The sequence below is a fragment of the Ctenopharyngodon idella genome, chromosome 1 (assembly GCF_019924925.1).
Source record: "Ctenopharyngodon idella isolate HZGC_01 chromosome 1, HZGC01, whole genome shotgun sequence".
NCBI classification, from domain to species: Eukaryota; Metazoa; Chordata; class Actinopteri; order Cypriniformes; family Xenocyprididae; genus Ctenopharyngodon; species Ctenopharyngodon idella.
In genome coordinates, this window is record NC_067220.1 from 41,553,899 (window position 1) to 41,577,103 (window position 23,205).

At 38.7% G+C, this 23,205-nt stretch overlaps 2 protein-coding genes across 13 annotated transcripts in view; both read right to left on the reverse strand.

The window, feature by feature from the left end:
* The window catches only part of cct4 (chaperonin containing TCP1, subunit 4 (delta)), a 34,014-nt gene that overhangs the window by 1,233 nt on the left and 9,576 nt on the right, over nucleotides 1-23,205 (reverse strand). Inside the window, exons 9-11 of one of the 11 annotated variants that reach the window (XM_051895530.1) lie at nucleotides 16,926-17,036; nucleotides 16,648-16,778; nucleotides 16,020-16,221 (exon numbers count right to left, since the gene is read on the reverse strand). The exons of 3 other annotated variants lie outside the window; for them this stretch is intronic. In XM_051895530.1, coding sequence (XP_051751490.1) covers nucleotides 16,020-16,221; nucleotides 16,648-16,778; nucleotides 16,926-17,036 — 444 coding nt within the window. Of the gene's footprint in view, nucleotides 1-15,424; nucleotides 15,534-15,783; nucleotides 15,898-16,019; nucleotides 16,222-16,647; nucleotides 16,779-16,925; nucleotides 17,037-23,205 lie in introns of those variants that run through there. 7 more of the 11 variants (XM_051895604.1, XM_051895502.1, XM_051895578.1 and 4 more) reach the window with 7 other exon arrangements.
* LOC127513641 (CD209 antigen-like protein C) lies at nucleotides 6,485-22,137 on the reverse strand. 2 transcript variants are annotated; one of them, XM_051895657.1, is made up of 5 exons: nucleotides 21,898-22,137; nucleotides 20,232-20,567; nucleotides 20,010-20,116; nucleotides 19,836-19,939; nucleotides 6,485-6,918 (listed from the first exon to the last, which is right to left on the reverse strand). In XM_051895657.1, the coding sequence occupies exons 1-5, from the start codon at nucleotides 22,004-22,006 to the stop codon at nucleotides 6,783-6,785; spliced, it is 792 nt and encodes a 263-aa protein (XP_051751617.1). In that variant the 5' UTR covers nucleotides 22,007-22,137; the 3' UTR covers nucleotides 6,485-6,782. The 2 variants fall into 2 exon arrangements, with proteins under 2 accessions (XP_051751617.1, XP_051751609.1); XM_051895649.1 differs by lacking the exon at nucleotides 6,485-6,918 and adding an exon at nucleotides 18,857-19,462 and having other exon boundaries at nucleotides 21,898-22,136.

Sequence of the window (23,205 nt, forward strand, 5' to 3'; positions counted from 1 at the left end):
GATCTCTGTTACTTCTTCTTGACCAGACAGCGGATGACACAGAGGGCATCATGGATGGATCGCTCTGCCTACTCAATCACCAGTTTGTTGGAACCACGGACGACGATACTGACCGTCTTTCAGGGATTTACACATCCTGTGATCTACAAACACAAACAACACACTGCTGTCATTATCCAGCACGGACAGAGCGAAAACATCTGAATCTCTGCATTTGGAGTATCCGTCGATAAATAAATGTATGAGAAAACAAAACATGTTCAGTTGGAGATGCATCTATGTTATAAGGTAGGTAGGTTACCTTCACTAGTTTGCCAGATCCATCCAGTCTCTTCTACTAGCTCTGCTGTTCCCATCATCTCTGGAGTGAAATGGTCAATATGAGCTATAGGTTTAGTGCCAATAGTCTGATGGGAAAGAAGAAAGAGGCATGTCCATGTCAGAATGTATAATAGATATAATAGATAAACTTTACACTAAAACGTATTTAATGGTTTCATGACAGAGCTGGATCTTGCTGGTCATACCTTGCAGATGAATTCAGTTTCCTCCCTCTCAATGTCTTTGATCACCATGATCTTCATCTTATTCAGGAAGTGAAGGGCCAGATCACTCAGGGCATCTCTGAAAGACACAAGGATCCACAAACATGTTGAGCACCGCTGACAGAGGCTGATACACAAGTCCATATACTGAACACAATGCAGCCAAATATGGAGGATCTGTTTGGAGATCAAATGCGCTTTTCCAACATGATAACAATCCCAAACACACGGCGAAGTTGTGTGCAACGAAAGTGTTCATGCTGAAGTCTTCAAGTGGCCTCCTCAGTCCCCTGACCTTAAAGCCATTGAAACCCTTTGGGAAATTATAAACCTGAATTGATAAGACATTCAGGTCTTCCAATAAAGCTCAACTTTGGGAAGAACTTAAGGAGGGTTAGGAATCGAAAATCAATGCCAATTCTGGAATTGGGTACTTGTTATAAAATTAAAGGTCTACATCCATAAATCCATAATCCTTAAAGTGACAGCAGCCTAATAAACCTGCTGCCGGTTGTGTCATTAATGTTAATCAAGAACAAAAGAAAATCACTCACTGATCTTGACTGAATAACTTTTGTAACTTAAATCAGCGGCAGATTTTTTCTTCCATTTCTTGGTTCCAAATAGACCAAGAAGAAGCCCTTTTCTGAACCGAAGCCATGCTTGCTGATATTGTGGTCTATACCTTCATAACTCCTCCACGAACTTCCCGCTGCCCTGTATGTTGCTCTCTCATTGGCTGTAGGTCAATGAGATGTTATTTTCAGTCAGAACACATTTCACACGGCATGATTTTGAATCGCTGACAGGTCCAGATATTTAGCATGCCAAATATCTCATGGGTGTCGGCGACTCGTCGGCGATTCTCTCAGATCGCGTCTTTGATAGTTCACACTGTGTGATTGTCACTTGCGTGAACGAGCACCGATTTGCCTGTGATTTCGGGCATTTGTCGGCGATTTCTAAAAACCTGTCGGCGAGTCAAAATCGGAGCTAAAATCGTGCAGTCTGATCTCAGCATAAGGAACACTATTGAGTCCAATCTTTAGTTTAATCATTTGTTTTACTCATGTTTTACTAGCGTTTTTGCAGTTTCCCTTATTAAAACCAGTCATGCAGCAGGATCTTTTGCCACTCAGTCCAGCTGAGGAGGCGTGTTTCGGCAGGAAAGTGACTTCAATGCATACCCTCTATTAGAGCAGAATAGACCAATCACAACAGACTGGGCCATCTGACCAATCAGAGCAGAGTAGACCACAACAGACTGGGTCAAAACTATGGAGGTAGATTTGTAGCTAATCTCCAAATAGATTATGATCCACAAATAAATGTAAAGATATTCACAAAAAATAATCATATGCACAAATGAATAGAATGAGATCCACAAATTTATGTTTGGAGTATCACAAAAATTAATTACATTCACAAATAAATAAAAAGAGATTTGCTAATAAAAAAACATATTCACAAATATGTTTTTATGTCACAAGCACAACTCTGCCTGCATTTATTTGTGAATCACCACCTGTACATTTGTGAATTGCTTTCTGTGCATTTGTGGATCGCTGCACGCATTTGTGGATCTCTTCCTGCGCATTTGTGGATTCTGGAACAATTCTAGCTTCAGGACTGCGAACGTGTCGTGCACATTATTACGCTTCATCAGAGTTTAATCACGGATAGAAAGTTTACCAGTTTGTTAAGCAACCCTGAAAAGCCATCAGCTCTTACAGTGATTATCTGGAGTTAAAAACGTACATTTCATGGTAGCTAATGTACAATAAAACTTAATGAAACTCATCAGTAAAGTTTTAGCCATCATTCGGACGGGGTCCGCTACACAAAAGATTTTTGGAGTATATTCTTTATATTATTACAGGATCAGTGAATCAGGATAAATGCTATGCACGAATTATCATCATTCACAGATCCCCAGCTATAACATCTCTACCTGACGCGAGCAGCGCGGCACGGCGTGATGCAGCAAATAAGGCATTCATTACTACATTATTAGTGTCCATGTACATGCAGCTATACTGTCTACAAGCTGCATGGTGAGAAACGACGAGTCAGTGGCAGTAAACGGATGTCCCGTTCAACTTGCACATGTATAATACCAAATATGAGCCTGAATGAGCATCAGTGATAACAGTACGAGCGGCATCACTATGGTTTTGGATAATGCAAATAAAGAGGTTGCAATGCTGAAAAATACTTTTTTTTTTGTATTTATTTTGGATGCTGTAAATAACTTTTACAATAAAAAACTATTAAGTCTGATTCATCTGAAATATTTTCGTGATCAAGTGTTTGACTGTTGGACATTTTATTTTTAACTGAAATGCATAATCTATAGGCTATGTAATTCAATAACCTGTCACAATTGAAAAGTCTATATCTTCTCTACAAACAATGGTAACGTTAAAACGTTTAATTAATGTTTAAAATATTATTTTGGGCCTGATAATGTTTAATAGCTGGTTTGCTGCTCATATCCGTCCGTGTTTGATTGATAAACTGGGAAATGTTGTTGTTATGTGACGACAGTTTAATCTATTTTGCAAACTCGCATGTTTATCACAAGGTTAAATCCAGTTAGATAAGTTAATAGCTAATTATTGAGGCTTTCTGTTCAATCTTGAATAACGTGACGCTTGCATAACGCATCTGTATCCAATATAGGCTACCTTTGTTGTTCCCATAACAGAGAGCACTGTTTCTCTAGCATTTTTAAATGGCGCATAAAATATGATAGTTTGGCTTGGCTTGACATACAGTCTAATGGTCTTACGAAATATAAATTTGAAACCTCTTTTTACTGTACCATTGTTTAAGAACCCTCTACATCCTTTCTAAACCAATGCAGGACGAGACCGCCCCGAGTGTAAAGTGGTTGTAGCGAATGTGTGCTGCGATTGGTCAGCGCAACGTGGCCGTTATCTGATTGGCTTGAGTAGTCGGTGGGTGGAGTCGACCTATTTGTGGATTTGTCTGCAGTCCTGACGCTAGAATTGTTCCAGGGTCCGTGTAATGCTTCACAATTCATTTTTTAGACCATACAAATTCAAACGCAAAAAGGAAAAATTGAAACCAGACTTTCATTTTTATTTATTTTTTTCGTGTACTTCATCAATACTTTTGCTAAATTATGACTTTAGAAACAATCATTTGAATAAATGAAATCTAACCTATTCTATTTTTCCATTTTTTTGTCTTTTAATTTGGGGCTGTACCATTAGCATGGGGGTGTAGCCGCAGACTAGGCTACTATCATTTCATTTAAGCAACTGTTTTATTTACACACTGCATGTGCGCTGATGAGTAGGCTAGTTTAAAAAAAAAATTAAAAAAGATAAAAAGACTAGGCCTACTAATTGAAAATATACTAAAAATTAAGCATAAATGTTTTTTCGCACTTCACACGCTTCTCGTTCGCTTGAAACGCCCTTAAATCTAGCACAGTTATTAACTTAACTATTAAGTCAAGAGCATTGTGATTTATTTATATAATTATTTATTTTCAATTATTAATTTCAGTAAATAAATACAAATACCTGGCTACTGATTTGGCACATTGCCCATCTTGTTTGTATTTATGTACTGACTTATTCGTTATTACTTTATTTAGCCTGGTGGTGTACCCAAATAATCTGGGAATTCAACATTCGATAATGAACCGAAATAAATCATATAGTGCTCTTGACTTGCAGCGTTGTATTGTGTGCCTTTTCACTGTTTTCGCTTTGTGGTCTTTTTATCTTTCGTGCTAAACTGTCTCGTGAAGGATCTTGGCAAGCGCTGCTGCTCACAAGCTGCCCTCCTTCTGCTGGCTATAGGCTATCCACTGAAAATGAACTGGGATCTCGTGGTTGTACTACTGTACCAAGTAAAATGCACCCCCTGACCAAGGGTATAAGGTATATTAATATAATAAAGTAATAATGAAAAAGTAGGTAATTACAAACAAGCTGGAATGTGCCAAATCAGCCAGGCCACCGGGATTTCACTTTTCCCGGCTGCTCGCGATGGCCAGTCCGGGACTGCCTTATTTAGCACAGTTATTAGGCTATATTAATAGTGAAAATGATGGCACTTCGGGTGAAAAAGGTCATCTGTGTTCAGTCTTTTAAACTAACTTAGGCCTACTCCTCAACGTGCACGCAGTGTAAATAAAACAGTTAGGCTACATCAGTGAAATAGTAGCCGCTAGTCCGCGTGCTAATGGTACAGCCCACGGCGAAAATTACAAGACAAAAAATGGAAAAATAGAAAAATAGAAATGATTGTTTCTAAAGTTATAATTTAGCAAAAGTAAAATTGAAAAAAGGGGAGAAAATGGCAAATATCCATTGATGATGTAACCGAAAAACAAGAAAAATGAACGCCTGGTTTCAATTTTTCATTTTTGCATTTGCATTGTATGGTCTGTAAACTGAATTGTGAAGTGTTACGGACCTTCCAGAATCCACAAATGATTCACAAATGCACAGAAAGCAATTCACAAATGTACAGGTGGTGATTCACAAATAAATGCAGGCAGAGTTGTGCTTGTGACATAAAAAACATATTTGTGAATATGTTTTTTTATTAGCAAATCTCTTTTTATTTAGTTGTGAATTTAATTAATTTTTGTGAAACTCCTAACATATATTTGTGGACCTCATTCTATTCATTTGTGCATACGATTATTTTTTGTGAATATCTTTATTTGTGGATCATAATCTATTTATTTGGAATTTTGCTACAGTTCTACTCCCATACACAACAGATCACAACAAGCGGAGAAGAGGAATCTTTTCGCTCTCTTAAACTCATTTTCTCACTTTCTTTCTTTCTGCATCTCATGTTAATGTTTGTGTGTGTGTGTGTGTATGTGTGTTTAGATATTAGTATTATGTGTTTAAAAAACAATAAAGTCTTGTTTGTATTTAAAGAGAAGTGTCTTTTGTTATGTGATTACGAATTGAATGTCTTAAACTGCTGACCTCGTTACCGTTCTAATAGTGTTTTCACTATAGTTAGGGTTAGCTGTAAAATAAGTGATTCTTTCAAATTTCCCTATAAATTAATTAATAATTCTCTTTGAGCTAAATTGACCTGTTACAAGCAGCAAGTGCCCTGAATCTGATGTTTCTGTTCCTCCCTGAAGACTCCAGTCTGCTAGACCTGCTCTCTGCTGCGCCCTGCTGGACTGGAGGAAATCTATTCATAGCCTATAAAGGAGTAGGGTATTCCTGCAATACCGAAGCCTGCAGTTTCAGGACCGCATTTCTAGGACCATAGTTTGTCTTTTGCATGTATTATTTTATAGTACTTACTATTCAATTCTGTATTTTTATTATTATTTTTAAGGAATGATTTAGTTGTTTAATTGTAAAAAATGTAATTGATATACTGTCCTATAACCAAACCCTAACTAAACCCGTTGGTAATCCTCCTGAAAAATTTCACCTAATTTGTTTCAATATATAAGCCTCTTTATTCTAGTTTTAAAATCAGTTTTCTTGTAAAGAGACTATTACTTCACCTCTGATGTGTGACACACTTAACAAAGTGCAGTAAACGGTAAAACAATTGCGCCACAAACTAGTTTGTTTATTAGTACGTTAATAAACTAAAATAATTTGAAAACAAATGCCAGTTTACAACATCCAGCAGCACAATAAACTGTTATTGCACAGCTAAATAATAACTGGAGCCACCGAAAGCCTCGGACATAAAATTTAAAATGTCCGCGCCCACTCTTATGTTACAAATAATATTGAAAGATAATTAAAAATGAATAATTTCTGTGGGTTTGGTTTAATCTTTGCATCTGTTTGATTGAAGTTTGAAGTAGAATTGGCTCCTGAAACTGCAGCTTTTGGTATTGCAGGAATATAATATTGCAATAAATCAGATACACGAGAATGAAATATGAAATGAGAACAAAAATACAATTTTCTATAGTAATAATGGTTATTGACCATTTTATTGAAAATGATAGCAATACAACACAAAGGCAGTTTCACACACACTCAACATCAGAATAATAGGGTGAATCAGGGCAATCTACTGTGATTTTCACTTCAACACTTCAGACTAAAAAATAAGATGCATGATAACAGCTAGAATAAGATCATATTGACATTTTCCTTCTAACAAATTCATATGAACATCAGCTGGCAGAAATTATACATTCACAATAAAAATGATTCAATGCAATTATAGAAGCAAAAACACAAGACTAGATAAAATCTAGTTCTTCTCACAAATCCCTTTCCTCTTCTCAGAGCATGGCAGATCATTCCAGTTGTTCACGGGGCCTTGTGTAGGATTCAGTTCAATACAGTCCTCATTTCCACTGTTATTCGGCTCACCTTTGAACCAAAACCTGAATAAAATGTGTCCGATTTTCAGTTACTTTGAACCCAAAATGTTCAATGAAAGTTTTTATCCATTCAGCAAACAACAAATATATATATTGTGGCTGTTGTCATAATTGTGTTTGTGGAAGAGCTGTATCTGATTTTTGAAGGTTGTGATTATCTAAATTTTAAATTAGAATTAAAATGACTTAAATACACAGTGGTTTTCTGTGAGTGTTTTGTCACTTACCCTCGATTCAGTATTGAATTATCCACCCATATCATTCTGCCTTCAGTGTCAATGTCAGATAAACCAATCCACGCTCTCTCCTTGATGATTGAAGATATGAGTCTCTGTGTTTGAATAAAAACAGGAATAAGTGTGATTCCTCTCATTCATGAACAGACACTCACACAAACTCACCTGCTTCTCTTCAGTGTTGATAATGACCAGATCAGCTCCTCGATCCCTGCAGTACTGCCTGCTCTCAGACCAGCTCTTCCACTCATGGGATATGAAAAAAAAATATCCTGGAACAGACAGATTTTCGTACATTAACCACTTTTCAAAACTGTATGCATATACAGTAAAGATAAAGAGAACTAGAAAAAAATTACTTACTTAGACAAAACAGTTGTGTACTAACCTCGTTTAGATGCTTCTCTCGTCAGGTCATCACTCAAAGATGTGACTCTGGACTCTAACTCCAGTGTCTTCTGGCTCAGAGAGTTGAAGCTGTTCTTTAACTGGTCTTTTTCAACAGTGAGATCTTTGACTCTGGTCTCCAGCTCCAGTTTCTTCTGTGTTAGATCAGTGTAATTGTCCTGTAAGCTGTTGATGGTCTGATTGATCTCTTCAACTGTGTTTTTGTAACTCTTGAACAGAGATTCTCTCTCTGCTGTGATGGAGATGTGCTGCAGTATGATGATGACCAGCAGAAGAACACAAATGAGCCCGAGACACACTGTCATCAACACCAAACATCTACTTCCTCCTGACAAAACAGAGAGAAAACACACAGATATCAGTCAATACCTGTCCTATTATTACAACCCGTATTCCGTAAATGTTGGGACATTTTTTTTAATTTGAATAAAATGAAAACTAAAAGACTTTAATAACAAATGTTTAAATGGAGAAATTTTACAATTTTATGCACAAAATGAGCTCATTTCAAATTTGATGCCTGCTACAGGTCTCAAAATAGTTGGGACAGGGGCATGTTTACCATGGTGTAGCATCTCCTCTTAAACTTTTCAAAACAGTGTGAAGATGTCTGGGCATCGAGGTTATGAGTTTCTGAAGTTTTGGTGTTGAAATGTGGTCCAATTCTTGCCTGATATCGGTTTCTAGCTACTGAAGAGTTTGTGGTTGTCTTTGACGTATTTTTCTCTATAGGTGAAAGATCTGGACTGCAGGCAGGCCAGTTCAGCACCTGGACTCTTCTACGACGAAGCCATACTGTTGTAATAGCTGCAGTGTGTGGTTTTGCATTGTCCTGCTGAAATACACAAGGCCTTCCCTGAAATAGACGTCGTCTGGAGGGGAGCATATGTTGCTCTAAAACCCTTTATATACCTTTCAGCATTCATAGTGCCTTCCAAAACATGCAAGCTGCCCATACCGTATGCACTTATGCACCCTCATACCATCAAAGATGCTGTCTTTTGAACTGAACGCTGATAACACGCTGGAAGGTCTTTCTCTTTCACAGCTCTGCCCATTTTTACTTCTGAGAGTCTCTGCCTCTCTAAGAGATCCCTTTTATAGCTAATCATGTTACAGACCTGATATTAATTCACTTAATTAGTTGCTAGATGTTCTCCCAGCAGAATCTTTGCAAAATTTCTTGCTTTTTCAGCCATTTGTTGCCACCGTGCAACTTTTTTGAGACCTGTGGCAGGCATCAAATTTGAAATGAGCTCATTTAGTGGATAAAAGTGTAAACTTTCTCCCTTTAAACATTTCTTATGTTATCTATGTTCTATTGTGAATAAAATATTGGCTCATGTGATTTGAAAGTCTTTTAGTTTTTATTTTATTCAAATTCAAAAAAACGTCCCAACATTTCCGGAATTCGGGTTGTACGAAATAATTCAATGAACCTTTTAATCTACATTTGTCTTTAGATAATGCTGTAATAAGAGCTTTTGCAGTACATTCTTTTACAAGACAAACATTGCTATACTGTAAAAAAAAATCTAAAGATGAACATATTGAAAGTATTTGTGTATATTTCTTAATGTAATAAATATAAAGGCAGAAACATTTACATGCTGTTCTTAGAAAAATTATTTGAAATTGTATGACACTTCCTCAAACATTAGTGACATCTTTAACAACACCATCTGCGATACCATCTCTAATTTAAAGTAATTTTCTACTTACTGTGCATTTCATCTTTTCCTTCATCCTGCCCGTGATTCAGTGTTTGAGGTCCACATGTGTCCTCAATATTTCTCCGTCCAACATTTTGATAAATAGTGTCTAATTCCATATTTGGCCCTTATGTTGGACAGTACGTCTTCACGGATGAGCTGTGATCTTCAGAATGAGTAGTGTTTTTTTTTAAACAACTGACATCTAAACAGGAAATTGTTTCTTTTTTTAACACCTGCCTTCAACAAGAATAAAGACTTGCAGTCCAACTTAAAAACTCTCTGCAGACTCATACTACGTTTGTGTACTGTACATTCAACCACATGTAATCAGCTTCAAAAGTCAACAAGAGGAATCTGTGACCACTCAAATGGACTCAAATACCCTTAAACAGCCCAAACTGGACCTTTGTGTTGATGCAGGAAACAGCAGCAAGTGCCCTGAATCTAATGTTTCTGTTCCTTTCTGATCACTTCAGTCTGATAAACCTGCTCTCTGCTGTGAGCTGCTGCACTGGTGTTACATGTAGGGTGCAGCAGAGACGAGGTGAAGCAAGATCTAAATGCAGCAGTCTTTATTTTCAAACAAACTCAAATCTTTATAAAACCAAGCACGCAGGAACAGAACAATCTAATATGTCATTGACAGACAACTATACAGCACTAAACCCAGGCTTAAATACAGAGGCCAACAGATCAGGAAAACGAGACACAGCTGACAAGACAAATGAGACATACCTGAACTGAGACTCAAATCAATATGTAACCATGGAAACAAACTGACAGGGTACAGAGGAGTACTTGAACCAATTAACAGATTGAAAACAAACCTAGAAACTAAGAAATGAACAGAACAAGAAAACAAATCAAAAACAAAACTTTAAACATGACAGTACTCTCCCCTCCAGGTAGGCGCGTCCTTGCACCATAATACATACATGGGGTTGAAGGGTGGGTGCCCTGGAAGCTGACAAGGAGAGACTTAGGCAGAGTAGGGAGCCTCCAGGGCGGTACCGGCAGTTCAGGGGGCCAGGGCAGCGCTGACAGTTCAGGGGGCCAGGGCAGCGCTGACAGTTCAGGGGGCCAGGGCAGCGCTGACAGTTCAGGGGGCCAGGGTCATACAGGAGGTGCTGGAGACTTATGGGGCTTTCACACTGGGCTTGTTTGCCTCGTTTGCTGTTTTCTTGTTCAAAAATTTGATTAGTGTTCATCTTTGTGTTTCCTGATTGGCTGAATTGCAAGTTGGTGTTGTTTTTCTCATGTGAGTGAGTAAACAGATGACTGTTCATGAGCTGCTTCTCTTCGGTGATTTATTTTATTCTTTTGAGTGTGTGTCACACAAAGTTTACGAACTCTACTTTACATTTGGTGGCGGCTGGGTCATTATTTTGCGTTTGTGGCACTTTTTGTGGAGTTTTATGAACTTTTTCGGCACACGATAGTGGTGCCATTTGGGACATTACACTCTTATTGTCACCGGCTGTGTAAAAGAACTATTGCGCAAGGACTAGACGAAACAACGCAATGCAACACAAGAATGAGATATAAAGACAAACTACAGGGATGTCTGAGAATGATGATGGTGCTGAGTTTGCTGACGCTCCTGCTGATCCGCCTGGCGCTAGTGGCAACACAATAGGATTCCGCCTCTTGCACTCTCTGTCACAGGCAGTCTGCATATCGAGCTTCCAGCAGCTTTTAAGGGTGATGGCACTGAATCATTCTCCAGCTGGGCTTGTCGTTTTGAGGTAGCGGTGCAAGCAATGACACCACAAGGTACAGACTTTATGAACATGTTAGCTTCAGTGTTGTCAACACAGCTCTCAGATGCTGCTTTCTTGTACTGGGGCAGTCTTCCTACTTCTGTAAAGACTAACTACAATGCAGTGAAAGACAAACTAAGGCAACTCTTAAAAGCAGATGTCATTGAAGAGAGTTATAGCCCCTGGGCAGCGCCCGTAGTTTGAGTGCGTAAGCGGGATGACACATGGCGATTCTGCCTGGATTACAGAAAACTCAATGCTGTAACCATAAAAGACTCTCATCCCCTTCCAAGAGTCAACGATGCATTAGATGCATTATCAGGATCTGCTTGGTTCTCCACAATAGACCTGCAGCATGGCTATTGGCAAGTGGAGTTGGCAAAAGAGAATCGTGGGAAAACTGCTTTCACCACAGGTAGTGGACTGTACCATTTTAAAGTTATGCCCATGCGTCTGACAAATGCTCCAGCAACTTTTCAAAGGTTAATGGAGATGGCACTTTGTGGGCTGCCTTGGAAAAGCTGCTTGGTGTATTCGGATGATGTCTTAATTTTCAGTAAGACTTTTAATGATCACCTTCAGCTTTTGGAGGAAATTTTTTCCAGATTCAAATCCTGTGGGTTAAAGCTCAATCCCTCCAAATGCTCGCTTGCTAAGAGTGAGGTTCAGCTCTTAGGTCACATTGTATCTAAAGACAGCGTTCAACCTGATCCAAGAAATGTTCAGAGTGTTCAGGACTGGCCTATCCCATGCTCACCTATTGAAGTGATGGCATTCTTAGGATTGTGCTTCTACTATAGGAAATTCATTAAGAACTTTGCTCACCACACAGATTGACACCATAGATTGACAGAGAAAAATGTTGGATTCCATTGGACTGCTGAATGTCATGATGCATTTGCTTATTTGAAACATGCCCTATCTCATCCACCTATTGTCTCTTTCCCAGATTTTCACCGGCCATTCCATTTGTATACAGACACTTCTGCATCAGCTATAGGTGCTGTCCTTGCCCAGGAAAAAGGGACTCAAGAAACAGTGGTAGCTTATGCCAGCCATGTCCTCACAAAGGCTGAAAAGAAGTGGTCTACGTACAATAGAGAACTTTGGGCCATTGTGTGGGCTGTCAGACATTTCCCCCACTATTTGTACAAGCAGCCCTTCTTCATCATTACGGACCACAAACCCCTCCTGGGCCTGAGGAATATCCCTATTGACAGTGATCGCACTGGTCGGCGAGCCCGCGGGACCCTTGAATTAGATCCATTTGAATGGACGGTCATACACAGAAAAGGACAAAGTCACGCCAATGCAGACACCCTGTCACGTCCTCAAGACTCAGGCTCAGAATTTGGAAACACAGCCTCTTCATCTGATCAACCCGATCTTAGTGCACCACTGTCAAATGGCAGCTGTCAATTAGCCACTATTCAGGGACTGAAAGACCAGGTTCAGTCGTGTTGAGCAAGAAACCGAGAGAACCTCCTCTTTCATTCTGCAGTTGGCTACCTCTGAATTGAGTTTCAAAGAGCAGCAACGACAGGATCCAGTTTTAAAGGAAGTTGTGAGTTGGAAACTCAAAGCCTATATAGGAAGATGAACAGATGAGCAGGTCATTGTACCTCAAACCTTAAGGTAGCAGGTCCTTCAGTCCCTCCATGGCAACCCTATTGCTGGTCATCTATCAGTCGAAAAAGTCTTGCAACAGGCACAACAACTCTGCTTCTGGCCTTTCATGTCCCGGGACATACGAGAGTGGTGTAAGAAGTGCGTTCCTTGTGATGCCAGATGCACTCCAATCCCTGGTCAAAAAGCACCCATGAAAACAGTGGCAGCGACAGCACCGCTTCAGAATGTGGCTGCAGATATTCTTGAACTTGTTCTCTGTCAAATGTTAGGTGTTCATAAGACCAGAACCAGCCCATACCATCCACAAGGTGATGGTATGGTTGAATGTTTCAATAGAACCCTCATTGATCAGGGGAATGGGATGATTATCTTAGCCAGGTGGCTTTAGCGTACAATACTAGTCCCCATTCATCAACTGCCTTTACTCCCTTTTTCCTTACACATGGTAGAGAAGCCAAATTGCCGACTAACCTGCTGTTGCCAAATTGTGTACCACGTTCTCCATCCAATTCACCAGCAGATTATGCTGCAGACCTGATGTGTAAGCTTCAAGATGTATTCACTGCTGCAACCCAAAACAGGGAACGTGCATATCATCAGCAAAAGCAACACTATGAAAAGGAACTGAAGTTTACTCCTTATCAACGGGGAGACCTCGTGTGGCTGCATGACCCTACCACAATCAGGCAGAAACTTGCTCCTCACTGGAAAGGGCCGTTTGAAATTGTGGACTGTTTGGAGTGAGAGGGTGATGTGGGAGTCACTTACAGTATACATTATCCGTTCGACGAATCAGACAAATGTCAAATTGTCCATTATAACCGACTGAGACCATACCATGCACCTGTCCCTCCAAAAGAGAAACAAAATACCCCCTCAACTCTTTCCCCATCCTTGACTGCTCTATCAGGTGCCTTACCTTTCAAACCGCCACAAATTGCCCTCTGCACTTCAAAGGGAACATCTAAGGACTGGTCCGGCTGCATGCCTAGTTCGATGTCAGGTTAAATTGCCTAGGTATTTAAAGGACTATGTCTTGATGTAAAAAAGAGTCTAAATGCCTGTGGACGTGGTATGACTTGCATTTTACTTTTTTTTTTTTCATTCCTTTGGTTCTGTTTTCTTAGCACTTCTTTGCCCTTTTCAATGGATGTAACTGTAAAGAAATGGGGACGTTTCTTAAGTGGGTGGGGGAAGAAATGTAAGGTTAAATATATATATATACAAAAGATATGAGGTCAGACAGCATGTTCAACTCTTTATTCACGTTTACAATAGTCTGTCTAAATCCTACATTGAACCAATACTATTTTTGAACAGTAAATGAGGATTAGCAGCAGGGAACTGTATCAGTATGGCATGTCGATATTTTTTTTCGGTACATAGTCAAGCATACAACACTTTATGAATTAATACTGTACAGAATACAGGCCGATTTGACCAATCATATGAATGTTTTGGTGCTGCATACAAACATGTGCCATAAACCACCACACACAAACTCAAAAAGGAGATATCAAGCCGAAATATCGCTCTCCGTTTGTTAAAGCAAAAAAAAAAAAAAAAAAAAAAAAAAAAAGTTTGTTAACTGGTAGACTACAACTTACCTCCAAATAGCAGCACTTTTCTCCGGTTCTTTCAGGATCGCGTAGGCCATTAAATTCCTAGCCGGTTGTCGTCGCCATCTGTCAGTCTGCGATGTCACTTGATTGAACTGGTCAGAATTCCCAAGACTGAGCGATGTATTACGCTTTCAGTGTTTTATTAAATAAATTATACATTGCGACAATAATTCACCTGAGTGACTGAGCGAGGGGGATTCAGACGAGGACCGTGACGTCAGCAGCTCTGATTGGCTGAAGGCAGTGAGCAACAAAATCTGATTGGTCACAGACCAAGTTGAAGATACATTTGAATTCCGAAGTCTCAAGATAAACCACTCAACATTTTTTTCGCATGTAACGTTACTTGTGCTGCTGGTGTATTGCTCAATATAGATTTGTGTGTACGATTGTAAAATGATTCTGCCAGTGTAAACTTATTAAACATATTTACACATATTTGGAAATTGTAGGCTACACTGCATATATTAAATGGGCTTGTAATGCATTAGTCATACTGAAATAAATAAGCACAAGTAATAAAATGAATTCCAAGGATGAATAAGTAAACTTAAAAAAAAAAATACTCAAATTTAACTTTAGATACAATACAACTTCAGGATATTAAATAATGTATTTTTTAAATATACTTCCAGTGCATTGTTACAATGATCATTTTCAGCACACAGTTAAAGTATACCTCAAATATATTTTTATAAAGTGCCAAAAAATACACTTTTAAAAAATAAACTGAACTTACACCAAGTATATTTTTCTAAAATATTATTTTTTAGAAAATATACTAAAGTAGTTATTTTAAAGTGTGTTAAAAGTTGTATTGTGAAAATATGATGCTAATATACTTTTTATATATTTAAAGATTTTTTTGTTAGTATATTTGCAATGTACTATAGAAAAAGGGAATATATTTAAAATACAATAAAGTATACTTTTTTTTTTTTTCACTAGGGATGATTTCATCCCATTCCTAAAATTGACACCAAAAAATTACATAATTTACAGAACTGGCATGCAGTAATGCACTGGCCATGACAACCACCATGTAGATCAATTACTTTATGCACCACATATATCAAAGACAAAAAACAACAAAAGACCAGAGTTTGTGTGTCAAAAAAACATGTTTTATTAAATTACTAAATTACAGGTAACAGCTACAGACAGCGACAGATCAGTTGGTCTTATTGGGGTTACAGCGTGGGCTTGGATCTTCCTTCACTTGTCATGTTCATTTTATCGCGTGTTCACCTGCAGAACAATCGAGACGTCATTAATGTTTGTGCATTTACAGTCAACATCAGCACTAATTATGGTCCTTTAAGGCAGTGGTCACACTCCCCTTTAAACCTTTAAAAATCAACATTCTTCAAAATATCTTTTCTGTTCAGCAGAACAAAGAAATTCACACAGGTTTGGACCAACTTGAGGGTGAGTAAATGATAGCGTTTTCAGTTTTGGGTGAACTGTCCCTTTAAGAACTCAGACATAAATCACTCACGAGATCATCAATCTTGAGGATGCTGCGGACCGTTTCCGTGGCGAGGGTGAGTGCGCTGACGGAGACCAGCAGAGGCTGAACTACCAGCTCCTCCAAGATGTTAGAGATCCCACCCTGAGAGACCGAAAGACATGTTAGACACTCATTTCCTGTTAGCAGTTACAGCTTTCTGTCCATAGGTGTCATTATTGAGTGGGTGGTTGACAGTCGCACCTTGCAGACATGGTCTTCTCTACCTGAGCATGTCTGTTGCGCAGCTCCGTCACAGTGGAGATGGGATTAAGACCAGTGTTCTCTGCCAGAGTGGAGGGAATGACCTCAAGGGCGTCGGCGTACGCGCGCACACAGTACGCCTCCATGCCGGCCAGAGTGCGGGAATATTCTGCCAACCTCAGTGCCAGCTCGATCTCTGGTGCTCCACCGCCAGCAATCAGAGCTCTGCAGACGCACAGGAAGAGGAGGAGTTAGCAAAGGGCTTCTACTGATTCAAAAGTTGTGTCCCAAATGACACACTATACACTCAATTGTATAGTGTATGAACTTTATATGGTTATTTTGTCATGATAACTGACTGTTCAGAGAGAATAGCAGCATCCACAGAGACAGGCAGAGACACTACCAGCGTCACTGGATTTGCAACACGAGACATCAAACCTGCTAGGTTTAATGTTTAATGCAGCTCAGAGGTGCATTAAACATTGCATAAACTGCATAAATAATGCTACAAGATTTTTTTAAATTATTTAAATACAAAATAATAAAAAAAAATAAAAAAAAATACTTTAAATATGAAACTAAAACTGCCAATAGGATATGCATTGAGAAATACATAAAAACATCTGAGTCCCTTGCGATCTCTGTTACCTCTTCTTGACCAGACAGCGGATGACACAGAGGGCATCATGGATGGATCGCTCTGCCTCCTCAATCACCAGTTTGTTGGAACCACGGACGACGATACTGACCGTCTTTCCGGGATTTACACATCCTGTGATCTACAAACACAAACAACACACTGCTGTCATTATCCAGCACGGACAGAGCGAAAACATCTGAATCTCTGCATTTGGAGTATCTGTCGATAAATAAATGTATGAGAAAACAAAATGCGTTCAGTTGGAGATGCATCTTTGTTATAAAACCTTCACTAGTTTGCCAGATCCATCCAGGCTAACCTCTTCTACTAGCTCTGCTGTTCCCAGCATCTCTGGAGTGAAATGGTCAATATGAGCTATAGGTTTGGTGCCAATAGTCTGATGGGAAAGAAGAAAGAGGAATGTCCACTTCAGAATTTATAATAGATATAATAGATAAACTTTACACTAAAACGTATTTAATGGTTTCATGACAGAGCTGGATCTTGCTGGTCATACCTTGCAGATGAATTCAGTTTCCTCCCTCTCAATGTCTTTGACCACCATGATCTTCATCTTATTCAGGAAGTGAAGGGCCAGATCACTCAGGGCGTCTCTGAAAGACACAAGGATCCACAAACATGTTGAGCACCGCTGACAGAGGCTGATACACAAATCCATATACTGAACACAATGTAGCCAAATATGGAGGATCTGTTTGGAGATCAAATGTGTCTTTTCCAACATGATAACTATCCCAAACACATGGCGAATGCAACAAAGTTGTGTGCAACGAAAGTGTTCATGCTGAAGTCTTCAAGTGGCCTCCTCAGTCCCCTGACCTTAAAGCCATTGAAACCCTTTGGGAAATTATAAACCTGAATTGATAAGACGTTCAGGTCTTCCAATAAAGCTCAACTTTGGGAAGAACTTAAGGAGGGTTAGGAATCGAAAATCAATGCCAATTCTGGATACTTGTTATAAAATTAAAGGTCTACATTCATAAATCCATAATCCTTAAAGTGACAGCAGCCTATTAAACCTGCTGCCTGTTGTGTCATTAATGTTAATCAAGAACAAAAGAAAATCACTCACTGATCTTGACTGAATAACTTTTGTAACTTAAATCAGCGGCAGATTTTTTCTTCCATTTCTTAGTTCCAAATAGACCAAGAAGAAGCCCTTTTCTGAACCGAAGCCATGCTTGCTGATATTGTGGTCTATACCTTCATAACTCCTCCATGAACTTCCCGCTGCCCTGTATGTTGCTCTCTCATTGGCTGTAGGTCATCGCCGATGTTATTTTCAGTCAGAACACATTTCACACGGCATGATTTTGAATCGCTGACAGGTCCAGATATTTAGCATGCCAAATATCTCATGGGTGTCGGCGACTCGTCTGTGATTCTCTCAGATCGCGTCTTTGATAGTTCACACTGTGTTTTCACTATAATAGTGTTTTCACTATAGTTAGGGTTAGCCGTAAAATAAGTGATTCTTTCAAATTTCCCTACAAATTAATTAATAATTCTCTTTGAGCTAAATTGACCTGTTACAAGCAGCAAGTGCCCTGAATCTGATGTTTCTGTTCCTCCCTGAAGACTCCAGTCTGCTAGACCTGCTCTCTGCTGCGCCCTGCTGGACTGGAGGAAATCTATTCACAGCCTATAAAGGAGTAGGGTATTCCTGCAATACCGAAGTCTGCAGTTTCAGGACTGCATTTCTAGGACCATAGTTTGTTTTTTGCATGTTTTATTTCATAGTACTTACTATTCAATTCTGTATTTTTATTATTATTTTTAAGGAATGATTTAGTTGTTTAATTGTAAAAAATGTAATTGATATACTGTCCTATAACCAAACCCTAACTAAACCCGTTGGTAATCCTCCTGAAAAATTTCACCTAATTTGTTTCAATATATAAGCCTCTTTATTCTAGTTTTAAAATCAGTTTTCTTGTAAAGAGACTATTACTTCACCTCTGATGTGTGACACACTTAACAAAGTGCAGTAAACGGTAAACAATTGCGCCACAAACTAGTGCGTTTATTAGTACGTTAATAAACTAAAATAATTTGAAAACAAATGCCAGTTTACAACATCCAGCAGCACAATAAACTGTTATTGCACAGCTAAATAATAACTGGAGCCACCTAAAGCCTCGGACATAAAATTTAAAATGTCTGCGCCCACTCTTATGTTAAAAATAAGGTTGAAAGATAATTAAAAATGAATAATTTCTGTGGGTTTGGTTTAATCTTTACATCTGTTTGATTGAAGTTTGAAGTAGAATTGGCTCCTGAAACTGCAGCTTTTGGTATTGCAGGAATATAATATTGCAATAAATCAGATACACAAGAATGAAATATGAAATAAGAACAAAAATACAATTTTCTATAGTAATAGGTTATTGACCATTTTATTGAAAATGATAGCAATACAACACAAAGGCAGTTTCACAGACACTCAATATCAGAATAATAGGGTGAATCAGGGCAATCTACTGTGATTTTCACTTCAACACTTCAGACTAAAAAATAAGATGCATGATAACAGCTAGAATAAGATCATATTGACATTTTCCTTCTAACAAATTCATATGAACATCAGCTGCCAGAAATTATACATTCACAATGAAAACGATTCAATGAAATTATAGAAGCAAAAACACAAGACTAGATAAAATCTAGTTCTTCTCACAAATCCCTTTCCTCTTGTGAGAGCATGGCACGTCATTCCAGTTGTTCACGGGGTCTTTTGTAGGGTCCAGTTCAATACAGTCCTCATTTCCCTCATAGTTATCCGGCTGACCTTTGGACCAAAACCTGAATAAAATGTGTCAGATTTTCAGTTACTTTGAACCCAAAATGTTCAATGAAAGTTTTTATCCATTCAGCAAACAGCAAACGAGGATCTTAACAAGCTATTCATCATAAAAGAGCAAACAATATTCACTGTACCACAACAGCAGAGTAGTGCAGAAGTTAAAGTGCAGACGTTAAAGCAAAAGAGAGAAGACTTTATCCATATAATGTACTCATGGGAAGTATTATATATATATATATTGTGGCTGTTGTCATAATTGTGTTTGTGGAAGAGCTGTATCTGATTTTTGAAGGTTGTGATTATCTCAATTTTAAATGAGAATTAAAATGACTTAAATACACATTGGTTTTCTGTGAGTGTTTTGTCACTTACCCTCGATTCAGTGGTGAATTATCCACCCATATCATTCTGCCTTCAGTCTCAGTGTCAGACAAACCAATCCACGCTTTCTCCTTGATGATTGAAGATATGAGTCTCTGTGTGTGAATGAAAACAGGAATAAGTGTGATTCCTCTCATTCATGAACAGACACTCACACAAACTCACCTGCTTCTCTTCAGTGTTGATAATGACCAGATCAGCTCCTCGATCCCTGCAGTACTGCCTGCTCTCAGACCAGCTCTTCCACTCATGGAATATGAAAAAAAAAAAACCTGGAACAGACAGATTTTCATACATAACCACTTTTCAAAACTGTATGCATATATGGTAAAGATAAAGAGAACTAGAAAAAAATTAATTACTTAGACAAAACAGTTGTGTACTAACCTCGTTTAGATGCTTCTCTCGTCAGATCATCACTCAAAGATGTGACTCTGCTTTCTAACTCCCGGTTCTTCTGACTCAGAGAGTTGAAGCTGTTCTTTAACTGGTCTTTTTCAACAGTGAGATCTTTGACTCTGGTCTCCAGCTCCAGTTTCTTCTGTGTTAGATCAGTGTAATTGTCCTGTAAGCTGTTGATGGTCTGATTGATCTCTTCAACTGTGTTTTTGTAACTCTTGAACAGAGATTCTCTCTCTGCTGTGATGGAGATGATGATGACCAGCAGAAGAATACAAATGAGCCCGAGACACACTGTCATCAACACCAAACATCTACTTCCTCCTGACAAACAGAGAGAAAACACACAGATATCAGTGAATACCTGTCCTATTATTACAACCCGTATTCCGTAAATGTTGGGACATTTTTTTAAATTTGAATAAAATGAAAACTAAAAGACTTTAATAACAAATGTTTAAATGGAGAAATTTTACAATTTTATGCACAAAATGAACTCATTTCAAATTTGATGCCTGCTACAGGTCTCAAAATTGTTGGGACAGGGGCATGTTTACCATGGTGTAGCATCTCCTCTTAAACTTTTGTGGTCCAATTCTTGCCTGATATTGGTTTCTAGCTACTGAAGAGTTTGTGGTCGTCTTTGACGTATTTTTCTCTATAGGTGAAAGATCTGGACTGCAGGCAGGCCAGTTCAGCACCTGGACTCTTTTACGACGAAGCCATACTGTTGTAATAGCTGCAGTGTGTGGTTTTGCATTGTCCTGCTGAAATACACAAGGCCTTTCCTGAAATAGACGTCGTCTGGAGGGGAGCATATGTTGCTCTAAAACCCTTTATATACCTTTCAGCATTCATAGTGCCTTCCAAACATGCAAGCTGCCCATACCGTATGCACTTATGCACCCCATACCATCAGAGATGCTGGCTTTTGAGCTGAACGCTGATAACACGCTGGAAGGTCTTTCTCTTTCACAGCTCTGCCCATTTTTACTTCTGAGAGTCTCTGCCTCTCTAAGAGATCCCTTTTATAGCTAATCATGTTACAGACCTGATATTAATTCACTTAATTAGTTGCTAGATGTTCTCCCAGCTGAATCTTTGCAAAATTTCTTGTTTTTTCAGCCATTTGTTGCCACCGTGCAACTTTTTTGAGACCTGTAGCAGGCATCAAATTTGAAATGAGCTCATTTAGTGGATAAAAGTGTAAACTTTCTCCCTTTAAACGTTTGTTATGTTATCTATGTTCTATTGTGAATAAAATATTGGCTCATGTGATTTGAAAGTCTTTTAGTTTTTATTTTATTCAAATTCAAAAAAACGTCCCAACACTTCCGGAATTTGGGTTGTACGAAATAATTCAATGAACCTTTTAATCTACATTTGTCTTTAGATAATGCTGTAATAAGAGCTTTTGCAGTACATTCTTTTACAAGACAAACATTGCTATACTGTAAAAAAAAAAATCTAAAGATGAACATATTGAAAGTATTTGTGTATAATTGTTAATGTAATAAATATAAAGGCAGAAACATTTACATACTGTTCTTAGAAAAATTATTTGAAATTGTATGACACTTCCTCAAACATTATTGACATCTTTAACAACACCATCTGCGATACCATCTCTAATTTAAAGTAATTTTCTACTTACTGTGCTTTTCATCTTTTCCTTCATCCTGCCCGTGATTCAGTGTTTGAGGTCCACATGTGTCCTCAATATTTCTCCGTCCAACATTTTGATAAATAGTGTCTAATTCCATATTTGGCCCTTATGTTGGACAATACGTCTTCACGGATGAGCTGTGATCTTCAGAATGAGTGGTGTTTTTTTTTTAACAACTGACACCTAAACAGGAAATTGTTTCTTTTTTTAACACCTGCCTTCAACAAGAATAAAGACTTGCAGTCCAACTTAAAAACTCTCTGCAGACTCATACTACGTTTGTGTACTGTACATTCAACCACATGTTATCAGCTTCAAAAGCCAACAAGAGGAATCTGTGACCACTTAAATGGACTCAAACAGCCTTAAACAGCCCAAACTGGACCTTTGTGTTGATGCAGGAAACAGCAGCAAGTGCCCTGAATCTAAAGTTTCTGTGCCTTTCTAATCACTTCAGTCTGATAAACCTGCTCTCTGCTGTGAGCTGCTGCACTGGTGTTACAAGTAGGGTGCAGCAGAGACGAGGTGAAGCAAGATCTAAATGCAGCAGTCTTTATTTTCAAACAAACTCAAATCTTTACAAAACTAAGCACGCAGAAACAGAACAATCTAATATGATATAGACATCGACAGACAACTATACAGAACTAAACCCAGGCTTAAATACACAGGCAAACAGATCAGGAAAACGAGACACAGCTGACAAGATAAATGAGACATACCTGAACTGAGACTCAAATCAATATGTAACCATGGAAACAAACTGACAGGGTACAGAGGAGTACTTGAACCAATTAACAGATTGAAAACAAACCTAGAAACTAAGAAATGAACAGAACAAGAAAACAAATCAAAAACAAAGCTTTAAACATGACAGTACTCTCCCCTCCAGGTAGGCGCATCCTTGCACCATAATACATACATGGGGTTGAAGGGTGGGTGCCCTGGAGGCTGACAAGGAGAGGCTTAGGCAGAGTAGGGAGCCTCCAGGGTGGTACCGCAATTCAGGGGGCCAGGGCAGCGCTGACAGTTCAGGGGGTCAAGGCGGTGCTGACAGTTCAGGGGGCCAGGGTCATGCAGGAGGTGCTGGAGACTTATGGGGCTTTCACACTGGGCTTGTTTGCCTCGTTTGCTGTTTTCTTGTTCAAAAATTTGATTAGTGTTCATCTTTGTGTTTCCTGATTGGCTGAATTGCAAGTTGGTGTTGTTTTTCTCATGTGAGTGAGTAAACAGACGACTGTTCATGAGCTGCTTCTCTTCGGTGATTTATTTTATTCTTTTGAGTGTGTGTCACAC